Below are 27,979 nucleotides of genomic sequence, written 5' to 3'. Positions count from 1 at the left end.
AGGAAGGTATGCCACTATACTACTTCTTGACCTTAGCGCAGCATTCGATACAGTCGACCACCATACTTTGTGAAAGATACCTGGAGCTTGGCATCTAAGACTATGCTACTAACTTGCAGAGTGCCGCAGGGCTCCTCGCTTAGTCTCACATGGTTTCATGTCTATATGGGACCACTAGCACGGGTAGTCCAAGAGTTTGAGGTCTCTATGATTTCCTATGCAGATGCCACACAGCTGGTGGTCTCTCTAGATCCCAGAGCCAACGGGGATTCTGACAGCTTAGCACCCTGCATGGAAAGGGTTGTAGATTGGATGACTAACAGCTGCCTGAAGCAGAACGGGCATAAAACGGAGCTGATGGTCCTCGGAAACAATGCAGTTCACAGGCCTTTAAATAGCTGGCCAAACCGCCTGGGTATTCCACCAACTCCGAATGAGACTATCAAAAACCTTGGCTTTTGGCTCAATAAGGATCTAACAATGGAGATACAAGCCAAGAAATTGGCAGGTGCATATTTTGGACTACTCAGAAGGCTCTGCAAATGTTTGGAACGGACTCCCGCACAGCACTGAAAGACAGCAGTCCATTCCTTGGTAACATCACTCTTCGACTATGGAAATTCCCCCTTCCAGGGGCACCAAAATATGTCATAAAAAGACTCCAGGTGGTCCAGAAAGCAGCAGTAAGACTGCTGGGCAAGGTCCCAATACAGGAATCAGTCGGAAAGCATCTAAAGCCTTCACTGGCTCCCGATTTAGGCCAGAATCAAGTTCAAGGTACTCTGTCTGACGCACAGAGCCTTACACAATAAGGGCCCTAGTAAAATCAAAGACCTGTTGACCCTCTATGTCCCAAACACATGCCTCAGATCCTGCTCTGAATGGTAATTAAAAATCACCAGAATTAGGAAAGCCAGATGGGGAGGCAGATCCTTCGCTCATCTGGCTCCTAAACTGTGGAATTCTCTCCCGCGTGAATCTAGACTTCTGGAAACAGAAGCGACCTTACGGAAAGCGATTAAAACCTGGCTGTTTCATCAGTATTACTAATCCCCCTCTATTCTCGGTCTGGAATCTGTCTCCTAGCTCTGGGAAGCTTTTGGGCAGCTACACGCTCTACAATTCTCTCGTAATCTTAATCTGTTTTAAATAATCTGGTTTCAAACACACCACATGCATAATTCTGTCCAATGTACCACAGCTAACGTTTCAGATACTACTGCTACAAAAATGTTACTTTTCTATGGCTTTGCAGCTCTTCTGAGTTGGTTTCACACCCTTTTGAATAATTAACATAACATAGGTATAATTTTAAGGGCATACACATCCAAACAAAAATACTCAAGGGCATTAGTCGACAAAGTTCTCTTGACAACACTGGCATTTGCAACCTCCAGGTGTCATACAAATAGATCTATGCACCAAACACTGATCCTGCTAAAGTCTCACTGGCACTCGAGGAATAACCTACATGTGACAGTTTGTGCAATGTGCTCAATTTGATGCTCAATTTGATAATCTTTTATTACCTTTTCTCAAGTTTGCTTTGTACAAGTCACAGGCAGCACCACAGTCAAAATGCCTCAGTGCTCCAGTAAAGAGCTGTATTGAGCTGAGTGGTTGCGGCGAGAAGCCCTTCATCCAAGTGCTAAAGCTAATCTTCAAAACTAATGGTTACAAATGCTGAATTAGGTCTGCCCTACTCTAATCAGATCAGTTGTGCGTCTCATACTGCTAAAGAACAGCTTCTTACCGGGCTAAAATGCACCCAGGCCACTTAGCAAGCCTCTTTTCCACTTGAAGAAATGAGCAAATGAATTGTCAATCAATATTCTTCATATCCAAAGTACCTAAAATATGACTGACATTTTTCTGGAGTCTGATATTAAACCCAATGACCTCTACCAGAGTGGAGATAGTTCAATTCTGCAAACTCCATCAGAGTTTGAGTTACTTTTGGAGTCAGTTCTGTCTGACTTTATGCAAGCTAACCAGCCTATACTTCCAGGGAAGTTTGCTCAGCTAGAGGTTTCAAACCTTTAGTTAGTTGTAGCACTGTTGTATGATTTGTTGACAGTATTCACGTTTTGACTGAAAGGGAGATGCACCCCGAGGAACAGAAAGTCACAACAGTGAAATCTACCTTAATAAAACACATCTCGGTGTCCGGGATAAAATCTGCACGGACCTCAATACTACTCTGCCTGGTCACACATTTGGATCAAGTTGTTATGGGCAAGTCCAAAAGTTCACCAAGTCTAATTAGTTACTTGAGGCTTTCTAGACTGGATTTCACCTTGTAAATATTAATGGAAAGGGCGTGGCCAAGATGACGGAGCGGTGAGATGCTTCTCGCCATCGCTACGGCGAGCCATGCAGACTCTGCCATTTCCCACATCTATCCACTGCAAATGACAGAAGACTGGACATGAGCTGCTGTCGAGGAGTTTGAAGCCACCGTTCAGCCGAAGAATTGTGATCTGAGGCCTAAGTAAATTGTCGTGAGAGGGGCCCTTCTGTGAGCATGGTGAAGATGAGGCCAACACACACACTAGGCACACCACCTTTGAGGCAGGGGGCTTGCCCCGCGACTGACAAGACCTTGGGGGACCTTGTGGGGTTCACAGAGTGGAGGTGGGTGATCTATGTGTTCAAATGAATGAAAAAAGCGCTCCTCCCTTCCGCCCCCGGGGGCAGCGTCCCCTAGATGCACAGCTGGATACCGTTCATTCAAATTCTATGACAACTCTTATGTAAAGTCCATTAGTTTTTTTTTTTTTTTTGTATTTTTTTTTTTAAAGTTTCCAAAACCTTTATTTGCAAGTAGGAGATACACAGGGCCAGCTGCCCACAGTTCACATGACAATAACTGGGCTCTGCCCACACGGGTGAGTCGCCCCACCAATACTTAACACAGCCATTCAGCCGACATCCCGGAGGACCGGCGGCGTCTCGGTTGTTCAACTTGGGAGCAATACGTCCTTCAGTGACAGGCCGCTGTGTGCAGCCCCGTCGCCACCGGCCTATGTAAAAGCTTGTAGAAATCTCAGGGAAATCAGAGACTGTCAGCCCGAACTGGTGAGCCCAGCCACTCTCCCATGCACTCCACTCGCAGCCCCTCCCCCCACCCCCCCACCCATCCTTCGCACGCACACTGTCCTGTCCGGCCATCCTTCCCCATCTGTGTGTTTCCGTCGGTACGTCAGCCCACCCCTGCCAGGCACCACACTCCGCCCCCATCATACAGTTTCCCGATCCATACCGCACTGTCACTCTTCCCGTTGCCCCCGCACCAACTACCCTGCGGGTCCTGCTACAGTCCTGCACGCCGGACCCCCCCCGACTATCGTCCTCGCCATATCGCAAGCCATCGCCACTCTCCCCCACAGACATCCCTAGTTTGGATCAGGGGTCGGGGCACACTCAGCACTCTCACTTCCATCGAGCCCCTCCCCCTGGGCAGCCTCCCGGGCCGCCAGCTCTAGGGCCGCGGTCGACAGGTACGTTCTGTATAACCCCCAGAAATTCTTGGGACGACTTTTCGGCGGCAGCAGTTCACTGTAGGTCTCCGCCTGTGTACTGCAATACAGCATATCCCTGGCCCACCGTTTCTTGGTGGGAAGGGGCCCCCTCATCCAGCAGGCTGCAACGACCCTTCTAGCAATGAGCAATGCCATGTCTACCAACCGGCGCAACGCCACCGGGAGAGGCCGGGAGTACCCTAACAGCGCCAGGGCTGGGTCTGGGGCAATCTCCGTGCCCAGGATCCGGCTCAACTCAATGAACACCTCGGTCCAAAACTTAGCGATACCAGGACAATGCCAAGACATATGCATAAAGTCCGCCACCGGGGCATGGCAACGTTCGCACTCTGCAGACGCTCTGAGCCCGTACCGATGTAATCGCTCCGGGGTATAATACACCCTCTGTAGGTACTTGAAATGCACTAATCTGTGCCGGCCGTTAAGCGATATCGCCTTGGTGCTGACACAGCAGTACCTCCACATCTCGTCTGTGAGCTCTAAGTGCAGGTCACCCTGCCAGGCGAGCCGCGCCGTAGCGTGTGTGCGCGCCGTCTGCCGGTCCCCCATTCTTTTAAGATTCGAGAGCAGTCTAGGCGGCGCCACCGTTTTGATAATGTAGGTGAGTTCCGGAACCTCCGGAGGCTCTGCCATGCCCGGGCCCAGCGCGACCGCCAAAGCCCTGCGAACCCTGTGGAACTGAAAACGCTGCAGAAGCGTGTGGGCAGACTGCGCCAGCCCAAGGTGATCCCATGTCTTGGCCACCCCATCCGCGAATAAGTCGTCCATCCACGTAATGCCCAAGGAGCCCAATGCCTGTACCACTCCTCTCTCCCGCAGCGGGGGGAGCCAAAGCACCCATTCCACCGGCAGCAAAGGGGAATACAGAAGAGCGCAATCATGTGCCCTCATTAACGCCTGCCATGCATGAGTCGTGGCCTGGAGGGAGTCCAGGCGCCCCACCGAGCGGCTCACCGGCTGAAAGACAACCGCGGGCAATGGGAGCGGGTCCGCGAACAGACGCTCCAAGATAACATGTGGGACGTCAGCGCTGGCATGTATCCACGCGTGCAGGTGCGCCGCCCTGTAGTATTTCTCCATGTCCGGCGCCCCCAGTCCTCCCAGTTTGTACGGAAGAGTTAACACCTTCCATTGTACTCTAGGCTGTTTGCCACCCCAGGCCAACCGTATTAGGGTTTGGGTCAACTGCTTAAAGAAGGCCCTGGACAACACAATGGGGATGTTGGTGAAGAGGAACAGGAATCTCGGTAAGACAACCATTTTCATAATGGCTATTCTGCCCAACAGAGATAGGGGCAGTCGATTCCACCTCTCCACGTCCTCGACCAGCTTAGCGTATGCTACTCCGTAATTTTCTCTAAGAAGCACCTCGGGGTCCTTATGTAGCCGGATCCCCAGGTACCTAACCGAGTCCGTAGTCCATTGCAGTGGGTAGTCCATTGGAAAAGGCACCGTAACCGGCGTCAACGGAAATGCCACTGACTTGCTCCAGTTCACCTTGAGGCCAGACAGAGCCCCAAACCTGACCACTTCCCGCAGTATGGACGAGAGGTTCGTCTCCGGATCCCGGACGTAAAGCAACGTGTCATCTGCATACGTGGAGATGCCGATTTGATAGGTGGGAAAGTTAATGCCCTCATAGCGGTGATACTCTCTAATAGCGCACGCCAAGAGTTCCGCCACCAGGGCATAGAGGAGAGGGGAGAGAGGGCAGCCCTGCCTGGTCCCTCTGCTGATCCGGAAGGCTTCCGTGACCCGGTCACCCAATCGTAGCCTGGCTGTAGGCTGATGATATATTGCTCCCAGCATCTGCAGAAAGGGCTCCCCCAGTCCGATCTTACGAAGCACCCGTACCATAAAGGGCCACTCCACCGAGTCAAATGCTTTTTCCATGTTTAGGAAAATGGCCAGTGCCTTATTTTCAGGGCGCACGTGTTGCATGGTCCCCAGAACCGTGCGAATATTGTATGTAAGGTTTCTGGCTGGTATGAATCCCGCCTGTTCCGGGGCTACGAGTTCCGGTACCAGCAGCGCCAGACGCGTGGCCAGCACCTTAGCGTACAGCTTTGCATCCACATTGATGAGGGAGAGCGGCCGGTACGAGCCACACGCGTTAGGGGGCTTCCCTGGTTTCAGAATAGTGACTAAAAGAGCTTCGCGCATCGTGTCAGGCATGTAGCCATCCTGGCATATGCCATCAAATAAAGTGTTCAAATGGGGGAGAAGCTTATCTTTGAATGCTTTATAAAAAGCCACCGTCAATCCATCGGCCCCAGGGGCGCTGCCAGACAGCATCCCCTCTAGTGCCTCCGAGATTTCGTCCTGCTGTATGGGGAGCGACAGGAACTCTCTCTGAGAGTCGGTCAGGAAGGGCATTTTGATATAGCTGAGATAGTCCTCTATTTCCTCCTCCATCTGGGCGGACTTGGCTGTGTAAAGCCCCGCGTAGTAGTCCCGAAATTCGGCGCATATCGCCTCCTCCCCCGTGACCACTGTGCCCGCCTCCGTAACCAGCTCGTGGATGACCAGGGGCTTCCTGCTGTTGCGTAGTATGCTCGCCAACAGTGAGCCCGGGCGCTCGCTCTCCCCATATGCTCGGGCCGTTGCGTACTTGCCCATATGTTGCACCTCCCTGTCCGCCTCCCTGTGATACTCCGCAATCAGCGCCTGAATCCGGGTCCCCACTGCAGGGTCCGCAGAGGACCGCTGGCTCTCCTCCAGAGTTGCTAGCTGCGTCTCTATGGACTTGAGGCTCCCCCGTATAGATTTTAGGACCCCAGAATGCTTGGCCATGGCCATGCCTCTGATGTAAGCTTTGAACGAGTCCCAGACCGTGTGGAAACTCTGTACCGAGCCCAAGTTGTTGTCGAAGAAGGTCTCTATGTCCTCTGCCAGGTCCCCCCGGAACACCTCATCTAAGAGCGAGTATGGCGGAAATCTCCATATGAACGGTGGGATACGTCTAACCGATGTATCCAATGTTAGTAGTAGCGGGGAGTGATCCGAGAGCGTGCGAGGGAGGACCGCACAGCCCCTGACCAGGGTCAGCAGCGACCGCGACATCAGCCAGTAATCTATTCTACTGTGGATGTCGTGGTATGCGGAGTAGTGTGTAAATCCTCCCTGCCCTGGGTGTCCCTGTCGCCAGACGTCCACCAAATCGAGTCTGGTGAGCTCCGCCTGCATGCACAAGGCTGCCGCCGCCGGGCGGCGCGCCGGCCCCGAGGAGCGGTCCAGAGCTGGGTCAAACGTGAAGTTAAAATCACCCCCCCATACCATGCGGGCGTGGGTATAGCGACGGCAAACGACGGCCAAGACCGCATAGAACTCAGGGTTGTCGTAGTTGGGGCCATACACGTTGACTACTACTAAATCATGACTCTTCCCTACGCACCGAACTATCAGATAGCGCCCGGCCGAGTCTGCTTCTAGGACCGTCAGCGCCAAGCGGGATTGAGGATTTACCCAGGTAAGCACACCCCTGGAGTGCGAGGTGAACCCCGCCGCGGCACTAGTGCCCGCCAAACCGCGCGCGTTAAGCATGTGGCTCGTGGGAGGGAGGTGAGTCTCCTGTAGGAGCGCCAGATCGATGTGATGCCTACGCAGGAAGCTCAATACTTTCCTCAACTTTCGAAAATCATTCAGCCCCCGCACATTCCACGTCAGCGCCCTAAGGGACACTGTGTCAGTATCACCAGACAATTCACTAGGGTCTCCCATCACACATACTCTGTCTTACGGCGGGCGTGTCCCAATCGCCCCAGTGAGAAGTGTCACCCACCGACAGTGCGCAGACGACCCAATCCAAACATTGGACAGCAAAGCAAACGACCTACCACTCCACTGTGCGTGCGAACCCCCCGCCCCGATCCCCAACTTACCCCCCCGCCCACAGCCGACCTCCCCCAACCTGGCAAGACAGATCCCCCATCCACCCCCCCACCCCGCTGACCCACAAACATATCCCTCAAACATACCCCGAACCAGACCCCACAGGAGTCAAACTAGGCAGTAGCGCTGGGGCAGAGGTACCAAGCACTGCTCCAATCACAACCTGGCAACTAGCCAAATAGCAGCGCACCTCAGCCGCCCAACCCTCGTGTAACCTTACTGCTTCGCGAGCTGCCGTTCCATCACCTACAAGGATGTCAGGGGGCACCCCGCAACCCCCTCCCAAGGTCGACCCCACTATCAGGCAGAACAGCGCGCGTGGCCTCGAAAGAACCACCCCGCAGGCCCTCCCCCACCCATGCCTCCACAAACCCAGGCCCTAGCATGCAAACTTCTGACGCGAGCCCCCATAGGGCGCCCGCTCCAGTATTCACAGCGGGTGGGCAGTCCGCATCGCGCCCAGCATAGTAACCAGAGTCCCCTGAGTTCGGAGCCGAAGGGGCCCATAAAGAACACCACAGTCAATGGCACCAAAGAGAGAGTCCCATCCGGAGGAGCGCCCCACAGCTCCGAGCCGCCGGAGTATCAGCAGCAAGTGTCCGTACAGCTCCAGGCGACCCAATCACCTCTAGGGTAGCACATGTCCCGCGTACAGCCTGTGAGACCAACAGTCTGCTTGCATGTTATGCCCGGCCACCCACCGGCAACTAGTCCTGCCCATCCAGGCCCGAGGCCGTCTCCGGAGCTTACCCCGGACCCCTGGGACTACCCTGCCGCTCCCGGGACCATACCTTCAGCGATTTTTGGAGTTCCCTCGGGTCCGTGAAGAAGTGCGAGTGTCCTTGCCTGTTTATCCTCAGCCTCGCCGGGTAGAGCATGGCATAGTCCAGACCAAGATCACGTAGCTGTCGTTTGTACGGAGCGAACTGACGTCTCTCCTCCTGGACTTTCGCCGTGAAGTCCGGATAGATCGAAATGTCCATGCCCTCGTACTGCAGCTTGCCTTTTTCCCTGGCCATCCGCAGCGCCACGTCCCGGTCTCTGTAATTCAGGAGCTTCGCAATGATGGGCCTCGCCGGCGCCCCCGGCCTGGGGCGCGGGCCCAGCGATCTGTGGGCTCTTTCCACCACAAACATGGGCGAGAACACATCCTCCCCCAGCAAGGTGCGCAGCAATTTTTCGACAAAAAGTTCCATCTTCCCTGTCTAGGTGGATTCCGCCACCCCCGTGATGCGGATGTTCGATCTGCGGGAACGGGCCTCCAGGTCCTCCGACTTATCCTATATGACCTGCAGCAGCTTGCTGAATTGCTTGCGGTCCGCGTCCCACTCCGTCTGGGCTGCCTCCACCTGCGAGACCCTCATCTCGGCCGTGTCCAGTCTCTCCGAATTCTTATCGACACGCTCCGACATGCGGTCCATGCGGTATGTGAGTGCGTCCAATTTGGCATCGATTGCAGTTAAGCTGCCCTGCAGGCCTTTCTCCATCGCCACCAGCATTTCCCTGATGTCCGCTCCTGCCGCACCCACGCCGCCAACAGGTGCCTCCTGGCCCGCGCCGGCGGTCCCCTTAGGCTTGCGCGGGTCGAACGTGAGTTTGGGATGCGTTTTGTCTCCTTTCCCCATGTCGGAGACTCCCCGCCGCCGCACCGCCAGGTCCGCGCGTCGCAGTCAGGATGTCGCGGTAGGTATCAGAACCCCCGAGGTCCCAAGGAGGCAATGAGGCACCAGGGCCACGTCCCCGAGCTCTTTTCAAGGGCGACCACCCAATGCGCTCCCGGGTTCAGATTGGGGCGCTGCGAGGCTCCAACGCGGGACCGTGGACCCACGTCACGCCGCTCCGGACTCCACTTACGGGCCTCCCCGTCACCACCGGTCCAAGCTGGGGGGCCGCCTCCACTCGTCCAGGCGACGTCCCGGCTGAGCGCGCCCGGGCGCCTCCTCTAGGTCCCTTCAGGCGCTGGGGGGCACCCCGACAGGCACCGCCCGCGTGGCCAAGGTTCCGCTGCACTCCGTCTGTCTCCCCAGGGCCCACACCAGATGGCAACTCCACTCTCTGTACCCCAACTCTCAGGGGTCACTCTCCGTCCCAAGCGCTGAGGCCGATGCCGGCGTCCCCTTCACCAACGGTCGCCGTCCGGACCAGGGGCAGGGCAGCACAGGGACACCGCCGCTCGTGGGGGGGCTGCAGTAGCCCCAGCTCTCCCCGGAGCGGTCCGCTCTGCCGCCGATGCAGGCCGCCGCCCCCTCGACAGAGGCACCGGGAGACCGGGACAGTGTCCCTCGGTCAAGCCGCACGTCGACGCACGTTCTCCGGGTAGCCACACACCACAGCTCGGGGATTCCGGCCCAGCCCGGCGCGCCCGCCTCCGTTCACTTCGCGCGGTCCGCGCAGCTCCCTCGGTGGCGCCGGAGGGCCGCAGCACACACTGCCAGGATCTAGGGGGGCTCCCTCATCAGGAACACCGAGCAGCTCAGCAGTACAGGATCATTTAGCGGATCGTGCGAGGGTCGAGACGGGGAGCTCAGCGCTCACGCGTCCGCCATTGATGCCGGCAAGCTCCGCCCCCTCATGTAAAGTTCATTAGTTGGGTCATTTATTTTTTGAAGTTTATTCATTCCAGAATCTCATCATTCAAGAATGAAACGATAGGATGCAACATGTGAATAACATCCACAATTACAATAATGAAGTGCATCAATTCTTATTCATCATCCCAATGCATTTCGGGCAGATGTAGCCCTTCATCAGGGGATATAAATATAAAACAAAAGCTAAATTGGAAAATGGCTTCAATGGTAACTATATCACCACCAAAATACTGGTGCTTCGTGGTGGTGATTACCTCGGAGCTGAACAACATGCCATATTCGTGTTGTATACATGTTCGTACAGTCAACAGTGAACATGTTGTCCTTTGAAGTGGAAGGTTTCAGCTCTGAATGTGCTTTTTGTTTCGAAGTGGAAAGTTTTGGCTCCAAAGTGGACGCATTTATTAATTTTTTTAGACGCAGGGTTTCGGCTTCAAACCAAATTGGTCTTTCGGAGCGGAATGTTTGGGCCCGAAGACTATTTGTCTCGCCTCGATCCCAAGCCGGAAGGCCTGACTACTTCTTTCGGTGCCGAGCCAGAGGTTGGGGCATCAGAAACGTCGACTCAGTGCCGACCAAGGCCCGAAGGCAGAGGTGGTGCCGAAGCCTTATGTTTGGTGAAAGATAGCTTATAGGGTACGGGAGGTTTTGGTACTCACGACACCCTGTCCAGCTGGAATGTCTTCTGACTCCAACTCGATCTCGGAATCGGATTTTTCGACTGAGAAGTCCTCCTCTTCTTCTGCGGCTTCTTCCTGTTCGGACTCTTCTCCGAAGAGGTCTGGAGTATGTTGAGTGCTTTGGCGCTGCATTTCTTGTCGTCGAGCCAGACGATCTCGAAGAGTCTTTCTCGACCTGAACGAGTAACAGGGCTTGCGGTCTTCTCCCTTGTGCTCCGGTGATTAGCACAAGTTGCAGACCTGGTGTAGATCGGTGCGAAGGTACTTCGAACAGCACGGAGGACAGAACTGAAATGGAGTCCGTTCCATCGGCAGAGGGAGGATCGACGTGGCTAGGCCCTAAGGCCGCCCACGATGTATTTGACCGAAGATGAGACTTTCCTATCTAATGGATATGCGGAAAGAGGGAAACGAGTACGATAACAATACAGTCGAGGGTAGAGTAGATTGCGCCCCGAAGGGAACCCGAAGGATGGTTACGCAGCAATACACGTCCGAACCCTGAGGCAGAAAGAAAATCTAACAATGGAGTTGATGCCCATGTGCACCATCACCGAAAGGAGGAGTCACCTTACCTCATGACCGGGAAAGACTAGATGGCAGGAGTATGCAAAAGCATGTGCATCTACAGCACACATGCCTCAAACAGAATGTTTTTCTCAGACAAGTTCAACATATATGCTTAAAAAAAAGGTTCTTTTTTGTCATGTTGTGAGTTGGTCTTATGATGAATATATATTTAATGAAGTGTTATATTCCAGTTGTTATGTCAAGCTGTTTCGTATTGTCTCAGATGTTTTATCAAGTGGTTTTTAAATGGGTTCTGTTTTTTAAGTGCGGAACAGAAGCAAGACTACCAGTGATGAGGAGGAGCCTAGCGCGCAACCAAGATGGCCGCGTAGGCTTGTGACTCCCGAGGGCCTCCGCAACCTCCCACGTCTATCCGGTCATAATCCTGGTTTTTTCGATGGGCTTTTGTCTATGATCTTGCGCTAAGGTGCCACTCGTTTTCCAAATCGAAATTGGACTCCGGGAACCGGACTGGCGGCGATCTGAAGTTTGCCGCCTTCTCCGGCCTTGGTCCCGAACTCGAGTTGGTGAGGTGCCCGGGGGCGAAGTGAACAACAGCGGCATGCCAGGCTGGGCCTGCCCCGGACCCCGTGCTTTCACTTTCGAGTTAATCTGCGGAAACTGACGTTGGGACTTTGGGTGAGCAGCGCCGAGGACAGAGTGCATAGCCTGACTCTTGAACTGTAGACGGGCCTATTTCAGTTGGTGGCCCGGATCTCCTGCACTTGTCGCCTGGCCTTCCTCCGGGTGCTGGAGGGTGCTGACCTTGGTGGTCGCCGACTATGGCGGCGAGAGTGGACGGCGATAAGCTGAAACCCAAGTCTACCCGGAGGGGAGCCTATTCCCAGGCCAACAACATGGACCGCTATGCGCAGCCAAAGGGATCCCCTAGTGGATCACGTAAATCGCCTGAGCCGCCCAAGGAGGCCTCGGGCGCATCATCCGAATTGACTCTGCTGGATGTCATGGTGGCCATTGAGGAGATGAAGGCGACTGTGAACCAGCAATTTGATACCTTGGCTAATAAATTGGACTCGGTGTTGATTGATGTCACTTTGGTCAGAGCGGACCTGTCCAAAACAAATGACCGGGTCGACTCATTGACTCAAGCGGCGTCGAGCCTAACTGTAGATGTGGCCGCTTTGCAGACGAAGGTGCGGAGGTTGCAGCTCACCAGTGACCTGACTGATCGTCGCCTTGAGGACTCCGAAAGCAGGGCCAGGCGGAATAATGTCCGTATTATCGGGGTGCCCGAACGATCGGAGGAGTCTGCTGTGGATCTTTTTGTGGAGGATCTAGTGGCGACTCATCTAGCACCCAAGGGGCTGAGCAAGTTCTTCGCTGTGGAACGGGCCCACAGGATTCCAGGGGGAGCGCCTAAGGTGGGTGCTGCCCCGCGGCCTATCATTGCCCGACTTTTTAATTTTCGGGATAGAGATGCTATCCTTCAGGCATCGAGGGTGGCTGGGCCATTAAAGTTTGAGAACTCTAATGTTAGCTTTTACCCAGACTTCACGCAAGCGGTTCAAAAGCAACGGTTGGGATTTTCGGCCATCAAACGGCGCTTGAGAGACATGGAGCTGAAATATGCGATGCTATTCCCGGCTAGGCTGCGGGTTGAGTTAGAGGGTCGCTCACATTTCTTTGACCGGCCGGAGGCGGTGGGAGAGTGGCTGGATGCCCTACCCAGGGGTCGAGGTCGGGAAGGTCGGATGGCGGAGAGCGGAGAGTGTTTGACAGAGTAGGAATGGAACTGTGATCCTGGCTATGGACCGGACTGGTAACGTTTTGCACCTGTGGCTGCACTGGACTCCAGTATGTAACACTTTGCCCCTTGGTATTTGGAGGTTGCGGGGGGCTTGCTGGGGCCCTTTCCTCCTTCTGGGGTTTTTCTTGTCCTTTCTGTAGTGAGTTTCATATTGGGGCGACAGGCACACTGCACGTTGGGGGGGCTGTTTGGGCTCACGCAGGGGTGCAGGGAGGGGGGGGGGGGGAGTTTTGTTGGGGTTGATGGGGTGGGGTTGGGGTTTGTTTGTTTGCTTCACAAGGCGGGGTAATGTTTTCTGTTGTGCTATTAGGATTGTGCTCTCCGGGAGGGGGATAGTTTGTGCTGGGAGGGATGGGGGTAAGGGGTTGAGACTTCTTTCATGGAATGTGAATGGGCTGGGGGACAGGATAAAGCGGGGGGTGGTCCTGCAGTTCTTGAAACGTATTTCGCCTGACATTGTGTTTCTGCAGGAAATGCACCTCATAGGGAACTCTTTCCATGCCATGAACAGGCGAGGATATCGCCTTCTGGCCCATTCTGGTTTCACCTCTGGCTCGAGGGGAGTGGGCATTTTAGTTAGGACCTCTCTCCCGTTGGTGGTGGATGAGGTGCTCCACGACGACAGAGGGCGCTACACTGCGCTGGTGGGGAGATGGGAGGGGTAAGTTGATTTCGCTGGTCACGGTCTACGTGCCGCCGGGCCTGCAGACGGCCACCTTTGCTGATTTGGGGCGCCTGCTACTTGGGCTTCCGGGGGGGGGGGGATTTTAACGCTGTGGTTTCCGGAGTTGAGGATCGACACCCCCCTAGGGACCTCCCTCGGGCCCAGAACTGGCTGGGGGGGCTTTCTGGATACCCTGGGACTGATAGATTGCTGGCGGTTGAAACACCCTGGACAAGCGCAATATACCTTCCACTCCGGGGCCCACGGTAGTCTTTCGAGGCTTGACTATATGCTAGTGCCTGCGGCCCAAGCTGGGATGATTGGGGAGGTGCGACACTTGGCCCGCGGTATATCTGATCACTCCCCGCTTTTGCTACACCTAGATGTCGCCTTGGGGGCGGAGGGGAGGGTGGCGCCGATCAACCCCTGGTACCTACGAAACCCCACGATCCGTGCAGACCTGGTTAAGTCCCTGGAACACTATTTTAACGACAACGTGGGGTCGGTGTCTTCCGCCATCTCCCTTTGGGAGGCTTTTAAGACGGTGCTCCGGGGCCAGGCTCTGTCTCTCATTTCCCATACCAAAAAATGCGAGGCGAAGGAGGTGGTTCGACTAGAAAATGAGATCACCGAGTTGGAGATTGATTTGGAGCAAGGTGTTACGGATGACAGACTGCATGTGCTGGGGCTTAAGCAGGCCGACTACAAGGTGCTGGTTACTGAATCTGCTAAGAGTATGAGCAGGGAGCAACAGGGGCGTTTGTACGATATGGGTGATAAGGCCGGGAAGTTGATTGCCTGGTTGGATAAGAAGGAGAGAGCGAGTCGAGTGGTGCTGGATGTTGAGAGGGTGGATGGTGTGCGTGTGACGGACCCCGGTGATATTGTTGATTGCTTTGCGGAGTATTTTCACGGGGTTTACTCTCCGGTCTCTGAGCGATCGGAGGAAGACTCGACTGCTGCTTCAAGACATTGCTCTGCCATCTCTATCTGATGAGGATAAATTATTGATGGATGCGGCCCCGTCGCCGGATGAGATTGCTTTGGCCATTCGCTCTATTGCCTCTGGTAAGGCCATGGGTCCTAATGGCCTTCCCATCGAATTATATAAGTTGCGCCCAGATAAGATTGCGCCGTATCTCCGGGACATGTTCCTTGAGGCACAGGCGGCGGGCTCCCTCCCCCCTGACCAACGTCTTGCTACTATTGTTGTTATCCATAAGGAAGGGAAGCCGCGGGATCGGTGTACTTCTTACAGGCCTATCTCTTTGTTGAACGCGGAGCCCAAAATCCTTGCCAAGGTACTGGCCAATCGCCTGATCCGGGTCGTGGGCGACCTGATTCATCAGGATCAATCCGGTTTTATACCCCATCGCAATACCGCTTTGAACCTGCGGCGACTGCATGGCGTCCTCGCCAGAGCGCCATTCATCCGTGAGCCGGCCATTTTGGCGTCCCTGGACGCTACCATGGCGTTTGACACCTTGGAATGGCCGTATATTTGGGCAGCATTGGCGAAGTTTGGGTTTGGCCCGGGGTTCATCGGTTGGGTGAAATTGCTTTATGATAACCCACTGGCACAGGTGGTGGTCAACGGACGGGTGTCGGCTCCCTTTGTTTTGGGTAGGGGCACCCGACAGGGATGCCCGCTGTCGCCTCTTCTCTTTGCGCTTTTTTTGGAGCCCCTTGCGGAGTGGCTGCGGTGGCACCCCTCGATGCGTGGCCTTAGATGGACGCCGGAATACGAGGATCGTGTCTCCCTATATGCGGACGATATCCTCTTGTATCTTGCATCTCCGCGCAAATCGCTTATTGTATTGGTGGCTGTGTTGAGCTCCTTCGGTCGCAACTCCGGATTGGGCATTAACTGGGCTAAGTCTTGCGTGTACGTTCTCTCTGGGGAGGCCCCCCCCCTTCCGCGGGGGTGCCCTATCCAGGTTGCGCAGTCGGGGTTCAAGTATTTGGGAATCTTTATAACCCTGGACCCGGTGGCCCGGTATGAACGGAATCTTCTCCCCCCCCTTCAGCGCCTAAGGGCAGATGTGGCGGGTTGGCGGCGGTTGCCGCTCTCGCCGCTCGGCCGGGCGGCGTTGTTCAAAATGATGTCGCTGCCACGCTTTTTGTACGCCCTACAAAACACTATGGACGTAGTGCCGGCCCGCTATTTTCGGGAGGTGGAGTGTCTTCAGCGTCGATTGTTTTGGGATGGGCGGCCGCGGATTGCTCTTGCCAAACTAACCCTCCCGTGGTATGATGGGGGGGTCGCTCTGCCTGACATTAAACGATATTATTGGGCCTCCCAGTTGGCTGCTGTCAATCACGGGATGTACGGGCCTGCTTTGAATCCGGCTTTTGAGATGGACAAATTGTTATTGCCAAGCGGGGATTATACTCGAGCACTATACTCGGGGTCCCTTGATGCGCGATTGACAGGCCCGACGCGGGTCGCAGTGCAGGTGTGGCATGCAGCAAACGCGGCGATGGGGTGGAGGGATCGCTTGACTCGGGCAACTCTATTGTACGCTTCCCAGCGTTTGGGTTATCTGTGTACTACGAAAGGCTTTGAGAAATGGGATATGATTGGTATCAGCAAGGTAGGGGATCTCTGGACGAAGGGGAAATTTAAGACGTTCGACATGCTGAAAACTGAATATCAGTTGAACGATAGGGAATACTTTCGGTATGCTCAGGTTCATCATGCCTTGTGTTCCGTGTTCCCGGACGTGGCGGCTATTCCAGAGTCCTCCCCGTTGGAAGACAGAGTATTGGACGGCTATGTGCCGGATAGCACCATTTCGCTGATTTATAAGAAGCTTATCAATGATCGAATGGGTTTGCTGACCTCATTGCGGGAGACATGGACCGCTGGCGGTTTGGAACTTGACGACGAGGATTGGGTGTCAGCGGTGGCCTCCCCGAAGGAGGTGGCTATCCCGGCCCGCTTGCGTTTCGTCCAGCTCAAGATACTTCATAGAGTCTACGTCACGGGGCCTGGTTTGATGCGTATGGGGTATTCGGTGGATGGTCTGTGTAAGCGAGGCTGTGGACTACTGGGTACTTTCCTCCATATCCTGTGGGAGTGTCCGGAGGTGACTCGGTTTTGGTGTAGAGTGCATGCGGTGTTAGAAGAAGTCACGCATGTTGCCTTGTTGCCGGAGGCACGGAGATGTTTGCTGAATGTCTGGGAGCCGACTGATTACAATGTGATGCAGACGCAGTGGGTGACTCTGGGCTATATGGTAGCGAAGCATGACATTGCACAATTGTGGGGCTCCCAGAGGCCACCAACGGTCTCAGCGTGGAAGGAACACATGGATTGGTGTATGTTCAGAGAGAAAACGGTGTATGTGGCGAGAGGCAAGCCTGGGAAGTGGATTAAGGTGTGGGGTCCCTGGAACTCCTATCGTGGAGGTATCTGCGCCCCGCCCCGGACGCGTGAGATGGATGCTGCTCTGTCTCCCTAGCCCGCGCATTCCTATATGCTCCTGCGACATGCGCATTTGGTTTCTTCTGCCTGGCCCCCCCCCCCTCTGTCTCCCTGGGTTTGTTTACTCCTTCGATACGAGGAGCACATGTTACTGCCATTAACCTCCTCTGCCTTGTGTGTGTGATGTTTTTCGTTTTCTCAAAAATATGAAACCTTTCTTTGCTTGTCTATGGACTGCGGCTGCGGCCGGCCGAGTTGATTAGCACTCCAGTAGCTCTCATATTGCTTCATCGATGTGATTGTTAAGCTGTGTCTAGGTTTACACTGTGCATTAGCGGCCGGCCTGTTGGTTGTAGGCCCATACTTGTATGTCTCTGAAACTGTAATAAAGGTTTTTCAAAAAAAAAAAAAAGACTACCAGTGATGTGGATATCAGAACTGTGTTTTTTCAGAAAGAGAAGTGCTGTTCATTTGGAATGTTCTTAGGTGGTGTCGGAACCATCTGATTAGTGGACTTTTGCTTTATAGTTGGACTCATGGATGTTGTACTTTGCTTCAGTGTGTTTTTTTTTTTTTTTAAATCGGTTAGGCTGATGAATGGAAAAAAGTTAAGCATAATCTTTGCCTCATGTCCTTAATAGAATTGAAACTTTCCTTTACGATAGCTAGGAAATTTTATATTATAAAATTGTTAAGTAATGATCCAGATGTATATGTATGCTCATGCAACACTTTGATATGCTGTCCATATTCCATATTCCATGTGTTGGCCAAAAAGATGTTATCCTTTTCATACAGTACGAATACCAAAAGGGGCAAAAAAGTGCAATATTTAAATATGAAAGCTAGCCAGCAGATCAGTAGCAAAACATTTGTAAGGCAGTTCTACTTAGTTGCATGAAACAAATCTGCAAAACAAATGTAACGATTTGGTTAAAGGTTGCCAAATGAATATGCATAATCATATTTGCATACACATTTTCAGCTGCTATTACATTCTATTTGAGGCATGTTTCTGTGCATAAATGTATTCAGAATTAGACAATTAACTTAATTCCAAATATCCTGTACTTGGGTTTTCTTTTGATCTGTTACACTCCAAGCTTTTTGGAATGATATGAACCAAAGATTTTATTTACATTTAAGTATCTGCTTTATAAAACAAACATTCTCAGATTGTGCTTACCAGTATACAAAAATAAAATCTGCCTTACTAAATAAAAATCTAGAGGAGAATATTCACAATAACTATCCATGCACTGTCTGTCCATGTCCATTGGAGTGCCTATATTTTTAGTCTGAGGAATGGCAGAAGAAAACCTTCAAATATTTGAGGAAAAGATGATTTACTATTCTAACTCCTGTCCCTTAAAAATTGGGGAAAGTGTTAACTTGTGAAACTTGCTCTACCTTCAGTAAATGTAAGGGAGGAGTATAGAATATTGGCCTGTCCGTGAGCATGCATGAAATGTTTGAATGTGCCACAAAGACCAAAGGGTAACGACACATTGGGAGCTGGAACCAAATGTACAACAGCAGTACAATTTGAGCCCAAAAGTAGGCATCAAAGAAAAAAGGGATTACCTTGGGGACATGTCTGTTGCACAAAAACATGACACCAGAGTGCAGGAGCATAGATATAGCAAAGGAGAAACCCAGTTTCATTGGAGAATAAAGGACGCCTGCGGCATGGAAAGACCAAGAAGCAACAAAAGGTAAAGAATAGATCTAGTCCAAATGCCCTCTGGGGTAGTGCATTTTAGAGTTTATTTTGGTATACTAAGGTAGGTTCACCCACACATGTACAGCTTAGGAAGCACTTCTAGAAAGCTGCCTAAGCTCAAAAGGTCAACAACTTGAGGATGAAGCAGATTTATGTGCAGGGCATTGCCAGAAAAGACACTTTGGTTCTTTTGACACTGATAAATTTGCCACAAGAAATAAGTAGGTAAATGAGAGAGTGCAAGATCTCAGCAGGTAGCAAGCCATGTAGCAATACCACAGCTTGGACTGGATTACATTCCAGGCAGTTAACCCTTGCCCAGTCGTCAGAAATTTACAGACCCCGGCCTACTGCTAAATTGTGTTCTTATTACGCTTTTGAGCTTGCCAAGTCAGCATGAAAGTAAAAGTAGTTTAAGAGGCACTGCTTCCTAATAAACAAGAGCATATTAACTTCCAATAATAAAAATTCTATATTAATAAAACTGTCTAATCGCATTAGTCCATGCTTATTCTCTCGGAGTTTGCAATTTACTTAAATGATCAAGAAATACATCAACACACAAGATCAATTCCCTCAATCAACAAACACACAGATCAGCATTTGGCAAGAAATTTTGGATACATTCTGGCAACATTTAGACACAAAAGATAGGACAGGCCTGCTTAGATCTACAACTCTCCCTGCAATAGTAAGTGCATTGTATCTGGACCTTTACATGATCTAACTGAGAGAAGAAATGTTCTATACACTTAAGTTGAGCAAATAGACTTTACTGTATTAGAAGGGACAACAGTCTAGGGGGTCCCAATACAACATGGTCAAACGTACTATGGGTATTCTTAGTGCTGCCCTTAGATGTGAAGAATTACAGCTACCCTTTGTGTTTCAACAACCCATGTGTATGGTGATTAATCTTGTTTCAGCAGTTTCCCACCCGAAAATGTAATCTGCTTTTTAGATAGTTTGGGGGCAGGGAAGAAGACATAGGTGCAGTAGTCGAGCATCCCTTTTACAGGTAACAGTCTCCAACCGAACAGGGAATTTTTCCTAACTTGGAATTGCGGTTTATGTAGCTCATAATTTACAGAAGTAGTTAACCTAAATGTAAAAGGAGACCAGATCAGGTTTATTGAAGTTTTTTTTGTCAATTCTCTTACCAAGCAGCTCTTTCTGTGAATCTGCATCCCTGAAGGTAATTCTCTCAATCATGGCCCAGAAGATGATCCCTAGTGCGAAGATATCAGCTTTGGCAGTGTAGCGCCCAACCCACACTTCAGGTGCCATAAAGAAATCAGAACCACATGCAGAAGAGAAGCAGAGCCGATTGACATTCATTATCCCTTGGCATACTTTGCTCAGGCCAAAATCTGCCACCTGAGGAAGAATGCAAGAGGTTATATTAGTTCAGCCATCTTAACTTATAAAAGTTAACTGTGCTATCGCAATGATCAAAAAGCACTGATTATGCCAATAGGTCTGGCTTATGAATGAAAGCGCCTTATGTCACTGATGGGTTTAAGCACTCAATAAGTCATCATACATCATATTTTGTCATTCATCTTTGCACTTATGCAATTATTAATCTACTGACTCAATCTTGCGTTCACCTGCATTAAAAACACACAAATTTTTGTTTGCCCTGGCCCTCGAGCCCCTTGCGGCATGGATCCGCAGGGACGTAATGATCCGTGGGTTGCGGTGGACGTCTGACTGGGAGGACAGAATATCGCTATATGCAGACTATTTACTGCTATACCTCGCATCCCCTAAAAGATCCCTAATCGCACTATTTAACACCCTCTCCATTTTTGGTAGATATTCTGGCTTTGGCATTAATTGGCAAAAATCTCTCATTTACGTCCTACATGGGAAGGACCCCCCCAATACCCCGAAACTGTCCCATATCGATAGTGTCGGACGGTTTCAAATACTTGGGCATTTTTATTTCACTGGATAGATCCCTCCGTTTCGCCCGAAATTTGGCTCCCCCCTATACAACGCCTAAAGCAAGACATCACTAACTGGAAATTGCTCCCCCCCTCTCTTTACTGGGCAAAGCGGCCCTCTTTAAAATGATGTCCCTGCCCCGCTTCCTCTATGTCCTACAAAACTCGTCAGACCCAGTACCAAATTCCTATTTCCAACAAATAGAGGGCCTTCAGCGAGACCTACTTTGGAACAGAAGACCCCGTATCACTCTTAAAAAACTCACCCTCGGCTGGTTCGATGGGGGGGATAGGATTGCCTGACATAAAGAAATACTACTGGGCCTCACACCTAACAGCAATAAACCATAGCACGTATGGGAGGCCTGATGATCCTGGGTGTGGTATGGATAAAATGCTCCTTCCTAGCGGGTCCTTTGCCAGGGCCCTCTACTCCAAGCCAAACAGATAACCCCTCACTGGCCCTACTAAGCACTCCGTTCACGTCTGGCATTCGGCAACTGCTTCGTTGGGGTGGACTAATAAATTGACTTTGTCCGCGCGTCTGTGGGACTCCCAGAGACTTGGGGACCTGGGCAACTCGCGGGGCTTTGACAAATGGGACCTAATTGGTATCTTACGCATCGGAGACCTGTGGGACAAAAACGGTATCAAATCATTTGACTCTCTCCAACTTCAATATTCCATGGCTGATTCGGAGCGTTTTCGCTACTTGCAGGTCCGCCACGCACTGCAAGCGGCATTACCTCGCGACACCTCCCCACCCGAATATTCACCGCTAGAAGACAGACTGCTAGACGGATATTTACCCGAGAGAGCCATTTCCCTAACATATAGGAAACTCATTAACAATATTGACGACCCACTGGCGCTGCTGCTAGAGAAATGGGTTGAGGACGGTATTGAGCTTGACGACAAACTGGCAGACTGCAGTCTCTTCCCCCAAACCGGTCGCCATCCCGGCACGCCTCCGACTCGTGCAACTGAAAATACTGCACAGAATCTATATCACGGGGCCCCAATTGAAGCACATGGGTGGCTCAACAGATGGGTATTGTAGAAGGGGATGCACCCAGATGGGCACATTTATACATACAATATGGCACTGTGACCCGATACAGGCTTATTGGCGAGACATCCATCACATTATGAACCAGGTATTGGAGCTCGACATACGGCCTGAAGCTCCCAGATGCCTCCTTAAAATCTGGGAACCCACTGACTTAAACACGCATGCCACACAATGGGTCACACTGGGATGCATGATAGCAAAAAGAAATATCGCCCCACACTGGGGAGCAACACTGCCCCCGAGGGTCGCGGACTGGGAGGCGGACCTTGACTGGTGCATGCGGAGGGAAAAGACGGTTTATGCAGCTAGGGGCTGTCCCCAAAAGTGGTCCAAGATCTGGTCTCCTTGGAATGTATATCGAGGCTACATATGTACCCCACCAGATGACCCCGAATGTGACAGTCCCCCCTCACCATAACATGTATCATTCTTTCAATTCTATGTACCTTGATGTCGCTGTATTTCCTGTCACTGACCGGCTGGCACTGTACCTATGTTTAATAATGCTGCACATGTTCAATAAAAACAATTTAAAAAAAAAAAACCACACAAATAAACTAAGCTAAGCATAACAGTGGTTGTCTGTATTGCAGAGGCATTGTAAATAGTTCATTGTTGTTTTAAAGTTCCAGCATGGCTGCCACATTTAGGACCAACATGTTGGCTATCTTGGTAAAACAATGATACACTATGGACAACAGCATTCCTTCATGGTCTCCTGGTGTAGAGGAAGTAGCCACCTGGGATGCAGTGCACAGCATATGACATGAACGGCATCCAAGTGACCCGATAGCACTGCCGGAAAAGCTGTAGTGTCTTAAATATTAAAATAAAAGGAAGCGTAGCAACTATATGAAAGGGGAACTATAAAAGGAGAAAATAGAAACTTAAAGGACTGGCCCACCAGCTCCAACACTGAAGAACACTCATTTTCATGGCGGATGTACACAGGCAACAAGATAATGCAGTCGTTCACAGGGCAAGAGAGCCTGATGTGGAATAAACAATAACCCCCTGCAGTACACTGTGATGGATGGAAGCAGAGTGTAAATGACACTCTGACCGACCAAATACAGAACAGAGCTGACCCAAAGGCCCTCTAAGTACCTACATTATTTATCTATATGGATGTATGCATTATATAAAGATTGTCTTTGTTATAAGATCCTACCAGCTGCTAAGAAGAGTTTCTAGCATTAATTATTACAGTGCAAATCTTCTCCCACCAGGGTTTGTTTGAGGCGATAAACGTCAAACTCCTTCCCAACAAAGATAATATGTGACATTTCATTTATCAAAATACCCATCAGTAGGCTTTCATACAGAGAAATAACAATCCACCCTTAAATGCCTATTGACTTTAACAGGTTTTACAATCAATATCTGGTCTACTGTGTTGATCCTAACGTTTCATATTAAACAGAACAGATCTAGGCATCGGAGGCATATTTTTATGTAAAACGCTGCTGGGTGGCTCCCAGCTGGGGCGGAGAGTGGGTGGGCCACTGGAGCAGCTGTCTGCACGCGGTGGATCTGTGGCTCGCCCCCGGGGGGGAGGGGGGGGGGTGAGAGGGGGGATGAACTCTAGGGGTTTTGAAGTGGACAGTGGGGGGCTTCTTCTGGCAGAGGTGGGAAAAATAGGCTGATAGCGGATGAGGGAATTGTGAGAGTGTTTAGGAGACGGGGAGCCCGACTCCACAGACTGTGTACTCTTGAATTAGCCATAAGGAGCCCCCACCTCGATGTCGACCAGTTCCGCAGAGGGGGGTCACAGAAACAAGCAACTCCACCCCCCTAAGAAAATCCAGGAGCAAAGGGGTGGAATGACCTCAGGCAGCTGAGCTCCAGAGGCTACTGAGGCTTTGGACCAGAATGTCCTCGTCTAAAGGGAAACTTACAAAGTCCTTCAGCATGAAGGACATGCTCCATAAGAAAAGATTATGAAGCGGAGGTAGAGGCTCCCGAATTGATTGCCATGGTTCCTCAACACAAGGACGATCCAACACTGCAGGCACCAGCTGTAAAAGATGATATACCCTCCCGATTGCAGGAGCTTCACAAGGAGTTCTCGTCGTGGAAACAAGATTTTACTAAGACGCAGAGAGACACTGATACACAAGAGCGACAAACTGCAACTGGAGTAGGTAGAGGGTAACAGGGCTACCACGACCTGGTAACAGGTCACCGTCTCAAATGGTGGCCCAACTGGAATGAAAGCAAAAGAAAATGCGAGACAAGCTTGAAGACATGAAAAATCGATCAAGGAGAAAATGTTTGCATGCACGGTATTCCATCGAAGATTGAGAACCGAGATTTAGGAAAATGTCCCAGGCAGTCTACACCTGGATCGAACAGCCTTTCCAGCAAAAAGAAACTTAACTCCAGACATCCTCATCCAGATTCATTTTTTACAAGGAGAATTAGGCCATAATGCCAGTTGCCAATCAACAAGAGCCTATGGTATTCACGAGTAGCTCACTGACCCTCTTCCAGGATCAATCAGTGCAGACACCGGCAAGGTAAAGGGAGTTCAAGGACATTATGACCCACCACAAAAAAGAGGGAATACAATCTTGATGGGGATATCCTTTCTGCTGGTGCATCACATATAAAGAACTGCACACATGGTCAAAGAGATCCAGGAGGCGTAAGAGGCACTGGGCCTTTCACAAGATGCAGACTGGGAGACACTTTCTGAAATGAAACAAAATCACATCAGGACAATCTTGTGAGCAAAGGGGATTTCGAAGCACTATCCGCCTTGAGGAACAACAACAACATTGTCATCAAGCCAGCTGACAAGGGGGGTGGGATAGTTCTTCAGGACAAAGAGGATTATCATAAGAATGCTTATGTCTACTAAGCGATAGACGCAACTACCTTCCCCTACAAGAGGATTCCACAGAGCGATTAAAATCCACCATCCATGATCTGGTGAGCGATGCAGAAAACCTAGGAAATATCAGAAAAAAGGAGGCTCAATACCTTACTACCACCACTGGAAAAATTCCGTATTTTTTTATACCATCCCAAAAGTGCACAAAAATAAAGTACCACCACCCGGACGACCCAGTGTCAGGCATTGGGTCGGTGCTTGAACTGCTCTCAAAATTATGTGACTTCTACATACAACCACTAGTCAAAGCGACTTCCACCTACTTACAAGACACTAAAGACCTACTTTGTCAAATAAAGGATCTAGCATTCAATCCTAACACATCTTTTTTGGTAAGCCTTGATGTAGAAAGCCTCTACACAAGTTTACTCCAAAAGGATACGTTGAAAGTACTGGAATCCACCCAGAATGAAGGCATCTGGGATTTTGTGACACCTAAATCATTCATCCTGAAACGCGCAGAACTTGCACTAAACAAGAACTACTTTGAATATGAAGGTCAACTATGCCTGCAAACGTACGGCACTTCAATGGGCAGCACTTTGGCCCCAAGTGTGGCTGGGTTGTATGTTTTTAACTTCAAAAAAGCTTACCTAATCAATCCGGGCACATCGCTGTCACAATAGATCCGCTTTTACAAAAGATACATTGATGATGTATTCTTAATCTGGGAAGGGTCAGAATCATCACTCAATGATTTCCTCATCTGGATAAACGGATGTGACACTAATTTGAAACTTACCAGCACTATCAGCAGAAGGAGCATCACATTCCTGGACCTCGACATCACCCATGCCAATGGGAGACTTGAGACGAAAACTCCCTTCAAAGAAACTGCAAAAACACTCGTTACTGCATTACACGAGCTTTCATCCACGAACATTAAGGGAGAACTTACCTTGTGGGCAATACTGGAGACTACGCAGAAATTGTAGCAACATAGCGGATTTCAAACAGCAAGCCCAAGGCCTAACTATGAAACTACTGCAACGTGGGTACCCTGATCACCAACAAGGCTAAGAAGAGAGCCCACAATCAAAACAGAGAGAGCCTATTAGAAACAAACCCCAAAAGGGGAAACCACAATACCATTAACTTGTGTGACCCCATACAATCCAGTTTCATCCCAAGTGGCCAAAATTGTTCAAAAGCACTGGCAAATACTCAATACTGGAAACCAACAATGGAAAAAACCAATGTTTTCATACAGAAGAGGCAGAAGTCTAAAAGACAGTCTAGTACATACAAGACCACAACAACTGGCGCAACCGAAAAATACCATCCATAATGCATGGGGCCTCCCAAGGGTCACTGGAGACTACCCTTGTGGAGACTTCAGCGTTTGCCATTTAACCAAACCAACCAAAACTCTCAACCTTGAACCAGGTAAAGTGTGGGAGATTCGCACACATACAAATTGCAACACAGACAACGCCATCTACCTCATTACGTGCCCATGTGGGTTCAGGTATGTTGGTATGACCAGTCAAAAACGTAAAGACAAGAATATGTGAACACAGAAGCACGATTAGTTGCAAACGAAACACAACTTGCATGACAAACCATTTCCTTGAAGAAGGTCAAACTACGAACGATATGGAATGGGTAGTGATTGAACATTTGAAAGTTGGAAGTGGCAACATCCAACAACAACTGCTAGAAAAGGAACAACGTTGGATTTATCGTTTATCCACCCATAGGGTGGGTTTGAATGACAATATACCGTGGAATAGTCTGAGCAGATAGAAACATCTGACAAGAGTACACTATTCACTATGGTGCCTCCCTATACACATTAGGCAGGCCAGAAACTGAACCTTGTTATTTAATTATACATGAATGCCTACAATAAGCCCCACAATACAGGACGGACATCTCAAGTGCTCCCTGTGACTTATCGGACCATTAGCCATTAAAAAGTATTAAAAATTAGGTGATTTGCCTTCATGTAATTAAAGCATAGTTTGTATTGTCCAGCTCTATAGACTACTGGGCGCACGTTGCGCTTTAGGACAATATAGTGGAACTTCATGGCAGCGATACATACTGCACATACGTCTATATGATTAGGGCACATCACGCGGAACAAGTACTCGGCCCATTAGTTCCTATTCCAATCAATAGCGGCAGTGGTTGTTTGATTACCTTAAATGCACATTCTGCACTCGTTGCACTTTAGGCCCAATCAGTCACACTCATAGGCACCAATATTCAAGGCATATACGTCACGAGTTCGTGGATGTGCATCACGCAGCACAGGTCAGCATCCCAGCGTTTCTTTTTCACGTAGAGACCCTTGCGCATGAGTTTTGTACGTCAGCAGCCACACAGGGAGGTAGCGTTACTTTTGTCACCTACGTCTGGATACTTCCGGCAAATCTTCCGCTCCAGTGCACGGCGTGCCTTTCACACAGTGCAGGTCAGCGGCCTAGTGTTCTGCGCACACATGATGCAGAGTACCAGGAAATGCTCCCGCCCTGCCCGATCAAATACCTGCCGGCTACCGTCCTAGAGACCCATCCAGTTTGATTTTGATTTGATTAGGTACTTGTAAAGCGTGTCTGTCACTCCGCGAGGAGTATCCTGGCGCTGAATTGGTTTGGTGGTGAGAGAGGACCACTTCGTCTGGGGCACTAAATACCCAAGTCTTCAGGGCCTTCCTGAATTGGGTTTCTGAATTAAATAGCCTTAGATGAGGTGGAAGTGAATTCAAGGCTTTGGCCCCAAGGAAGGCCACTGCCTTCCCTCCTTTCAATATATTTCTCAAAGTAGGGGGGTTTAAGCGGGGTTGGCTGAGGATGACCCGAGAGATCTTGCTGTGGTGTATGGAGCAAATCGTGCTGCGAGATACTTGGGTCCCAAGTTGAGCCTGGCTCTATAGGTGATCAGGAGAATTCTCTTGTGCACTGGGAGCCAATGAAGACTATTTAAAGCTGCGGAGGCTGAGGATCTTCGTGGGAGTTGAATCACTAACCGTGCTACCGCGTGTTGAACCACCTGTAACTTCTTTAAAATAGCTTTATTAGCTTCCCGCGAGAAGACTGTTACAATAATCTAAGCGCAAGAGAATCAAAGCCACTGCCACTGATTTCCTTGCGGACAGTGGGAGAAAGTTAAAAAAAAAAATTGTGAATTGATAAGACTGAAGCATGTCCCTGCTACCGCTGTGGCATGTGGTAAGAAAGAGTGTTGCATCAAATTGTACT

General features: G+C 50.6%; 1 protein-coding gene across 3 annotated transcripts in view; it reads right to left on the bottom strand.

The window, feature by feature from the left end:
- The window catches only part of LOC146821977 (serine/threonine-protein kinase pdik1l-like), a 179,161-nt gene that overhangs the window by 112,632 nt on the left and 38,550 nt on the right, over positions 1-27,979 (bottom strand). For all 3 annotated transcript variants that reach the window (XM_085609400.1, XM_085609401.1, XM_085609399.1), the window contains exon 2: positions 20,017-20,233. In XM_085609400.1, coding sequence (XP_085465526.1) covers positions 20,017-20,233 — 217 coding nt within the window. The remainder of the gene's footprint in view (positions 1-20,016; positions 20,234-27,979) is intronic.

Source organism: Triturus cristatus, chromosome 6 (genome assembly GCF_964204655.1).
Source record: "Triturus cristatus chromosome 6, aTriCri1.1, whole genome shotgun sequence".
In the NCBI taxonomy this organism is placed as follows: domain Eukaryota; kingdom Metazoa; phylum Chordata; class Amphibia; order Caudata; family Salamandridae; genus Triturus; species Triturus cristatus.
The sequence above is the reverse complement of the archived record's forward strand: the minus strand, read 5'-3'. Positions and strand labels throughout refer to the sequence as shown.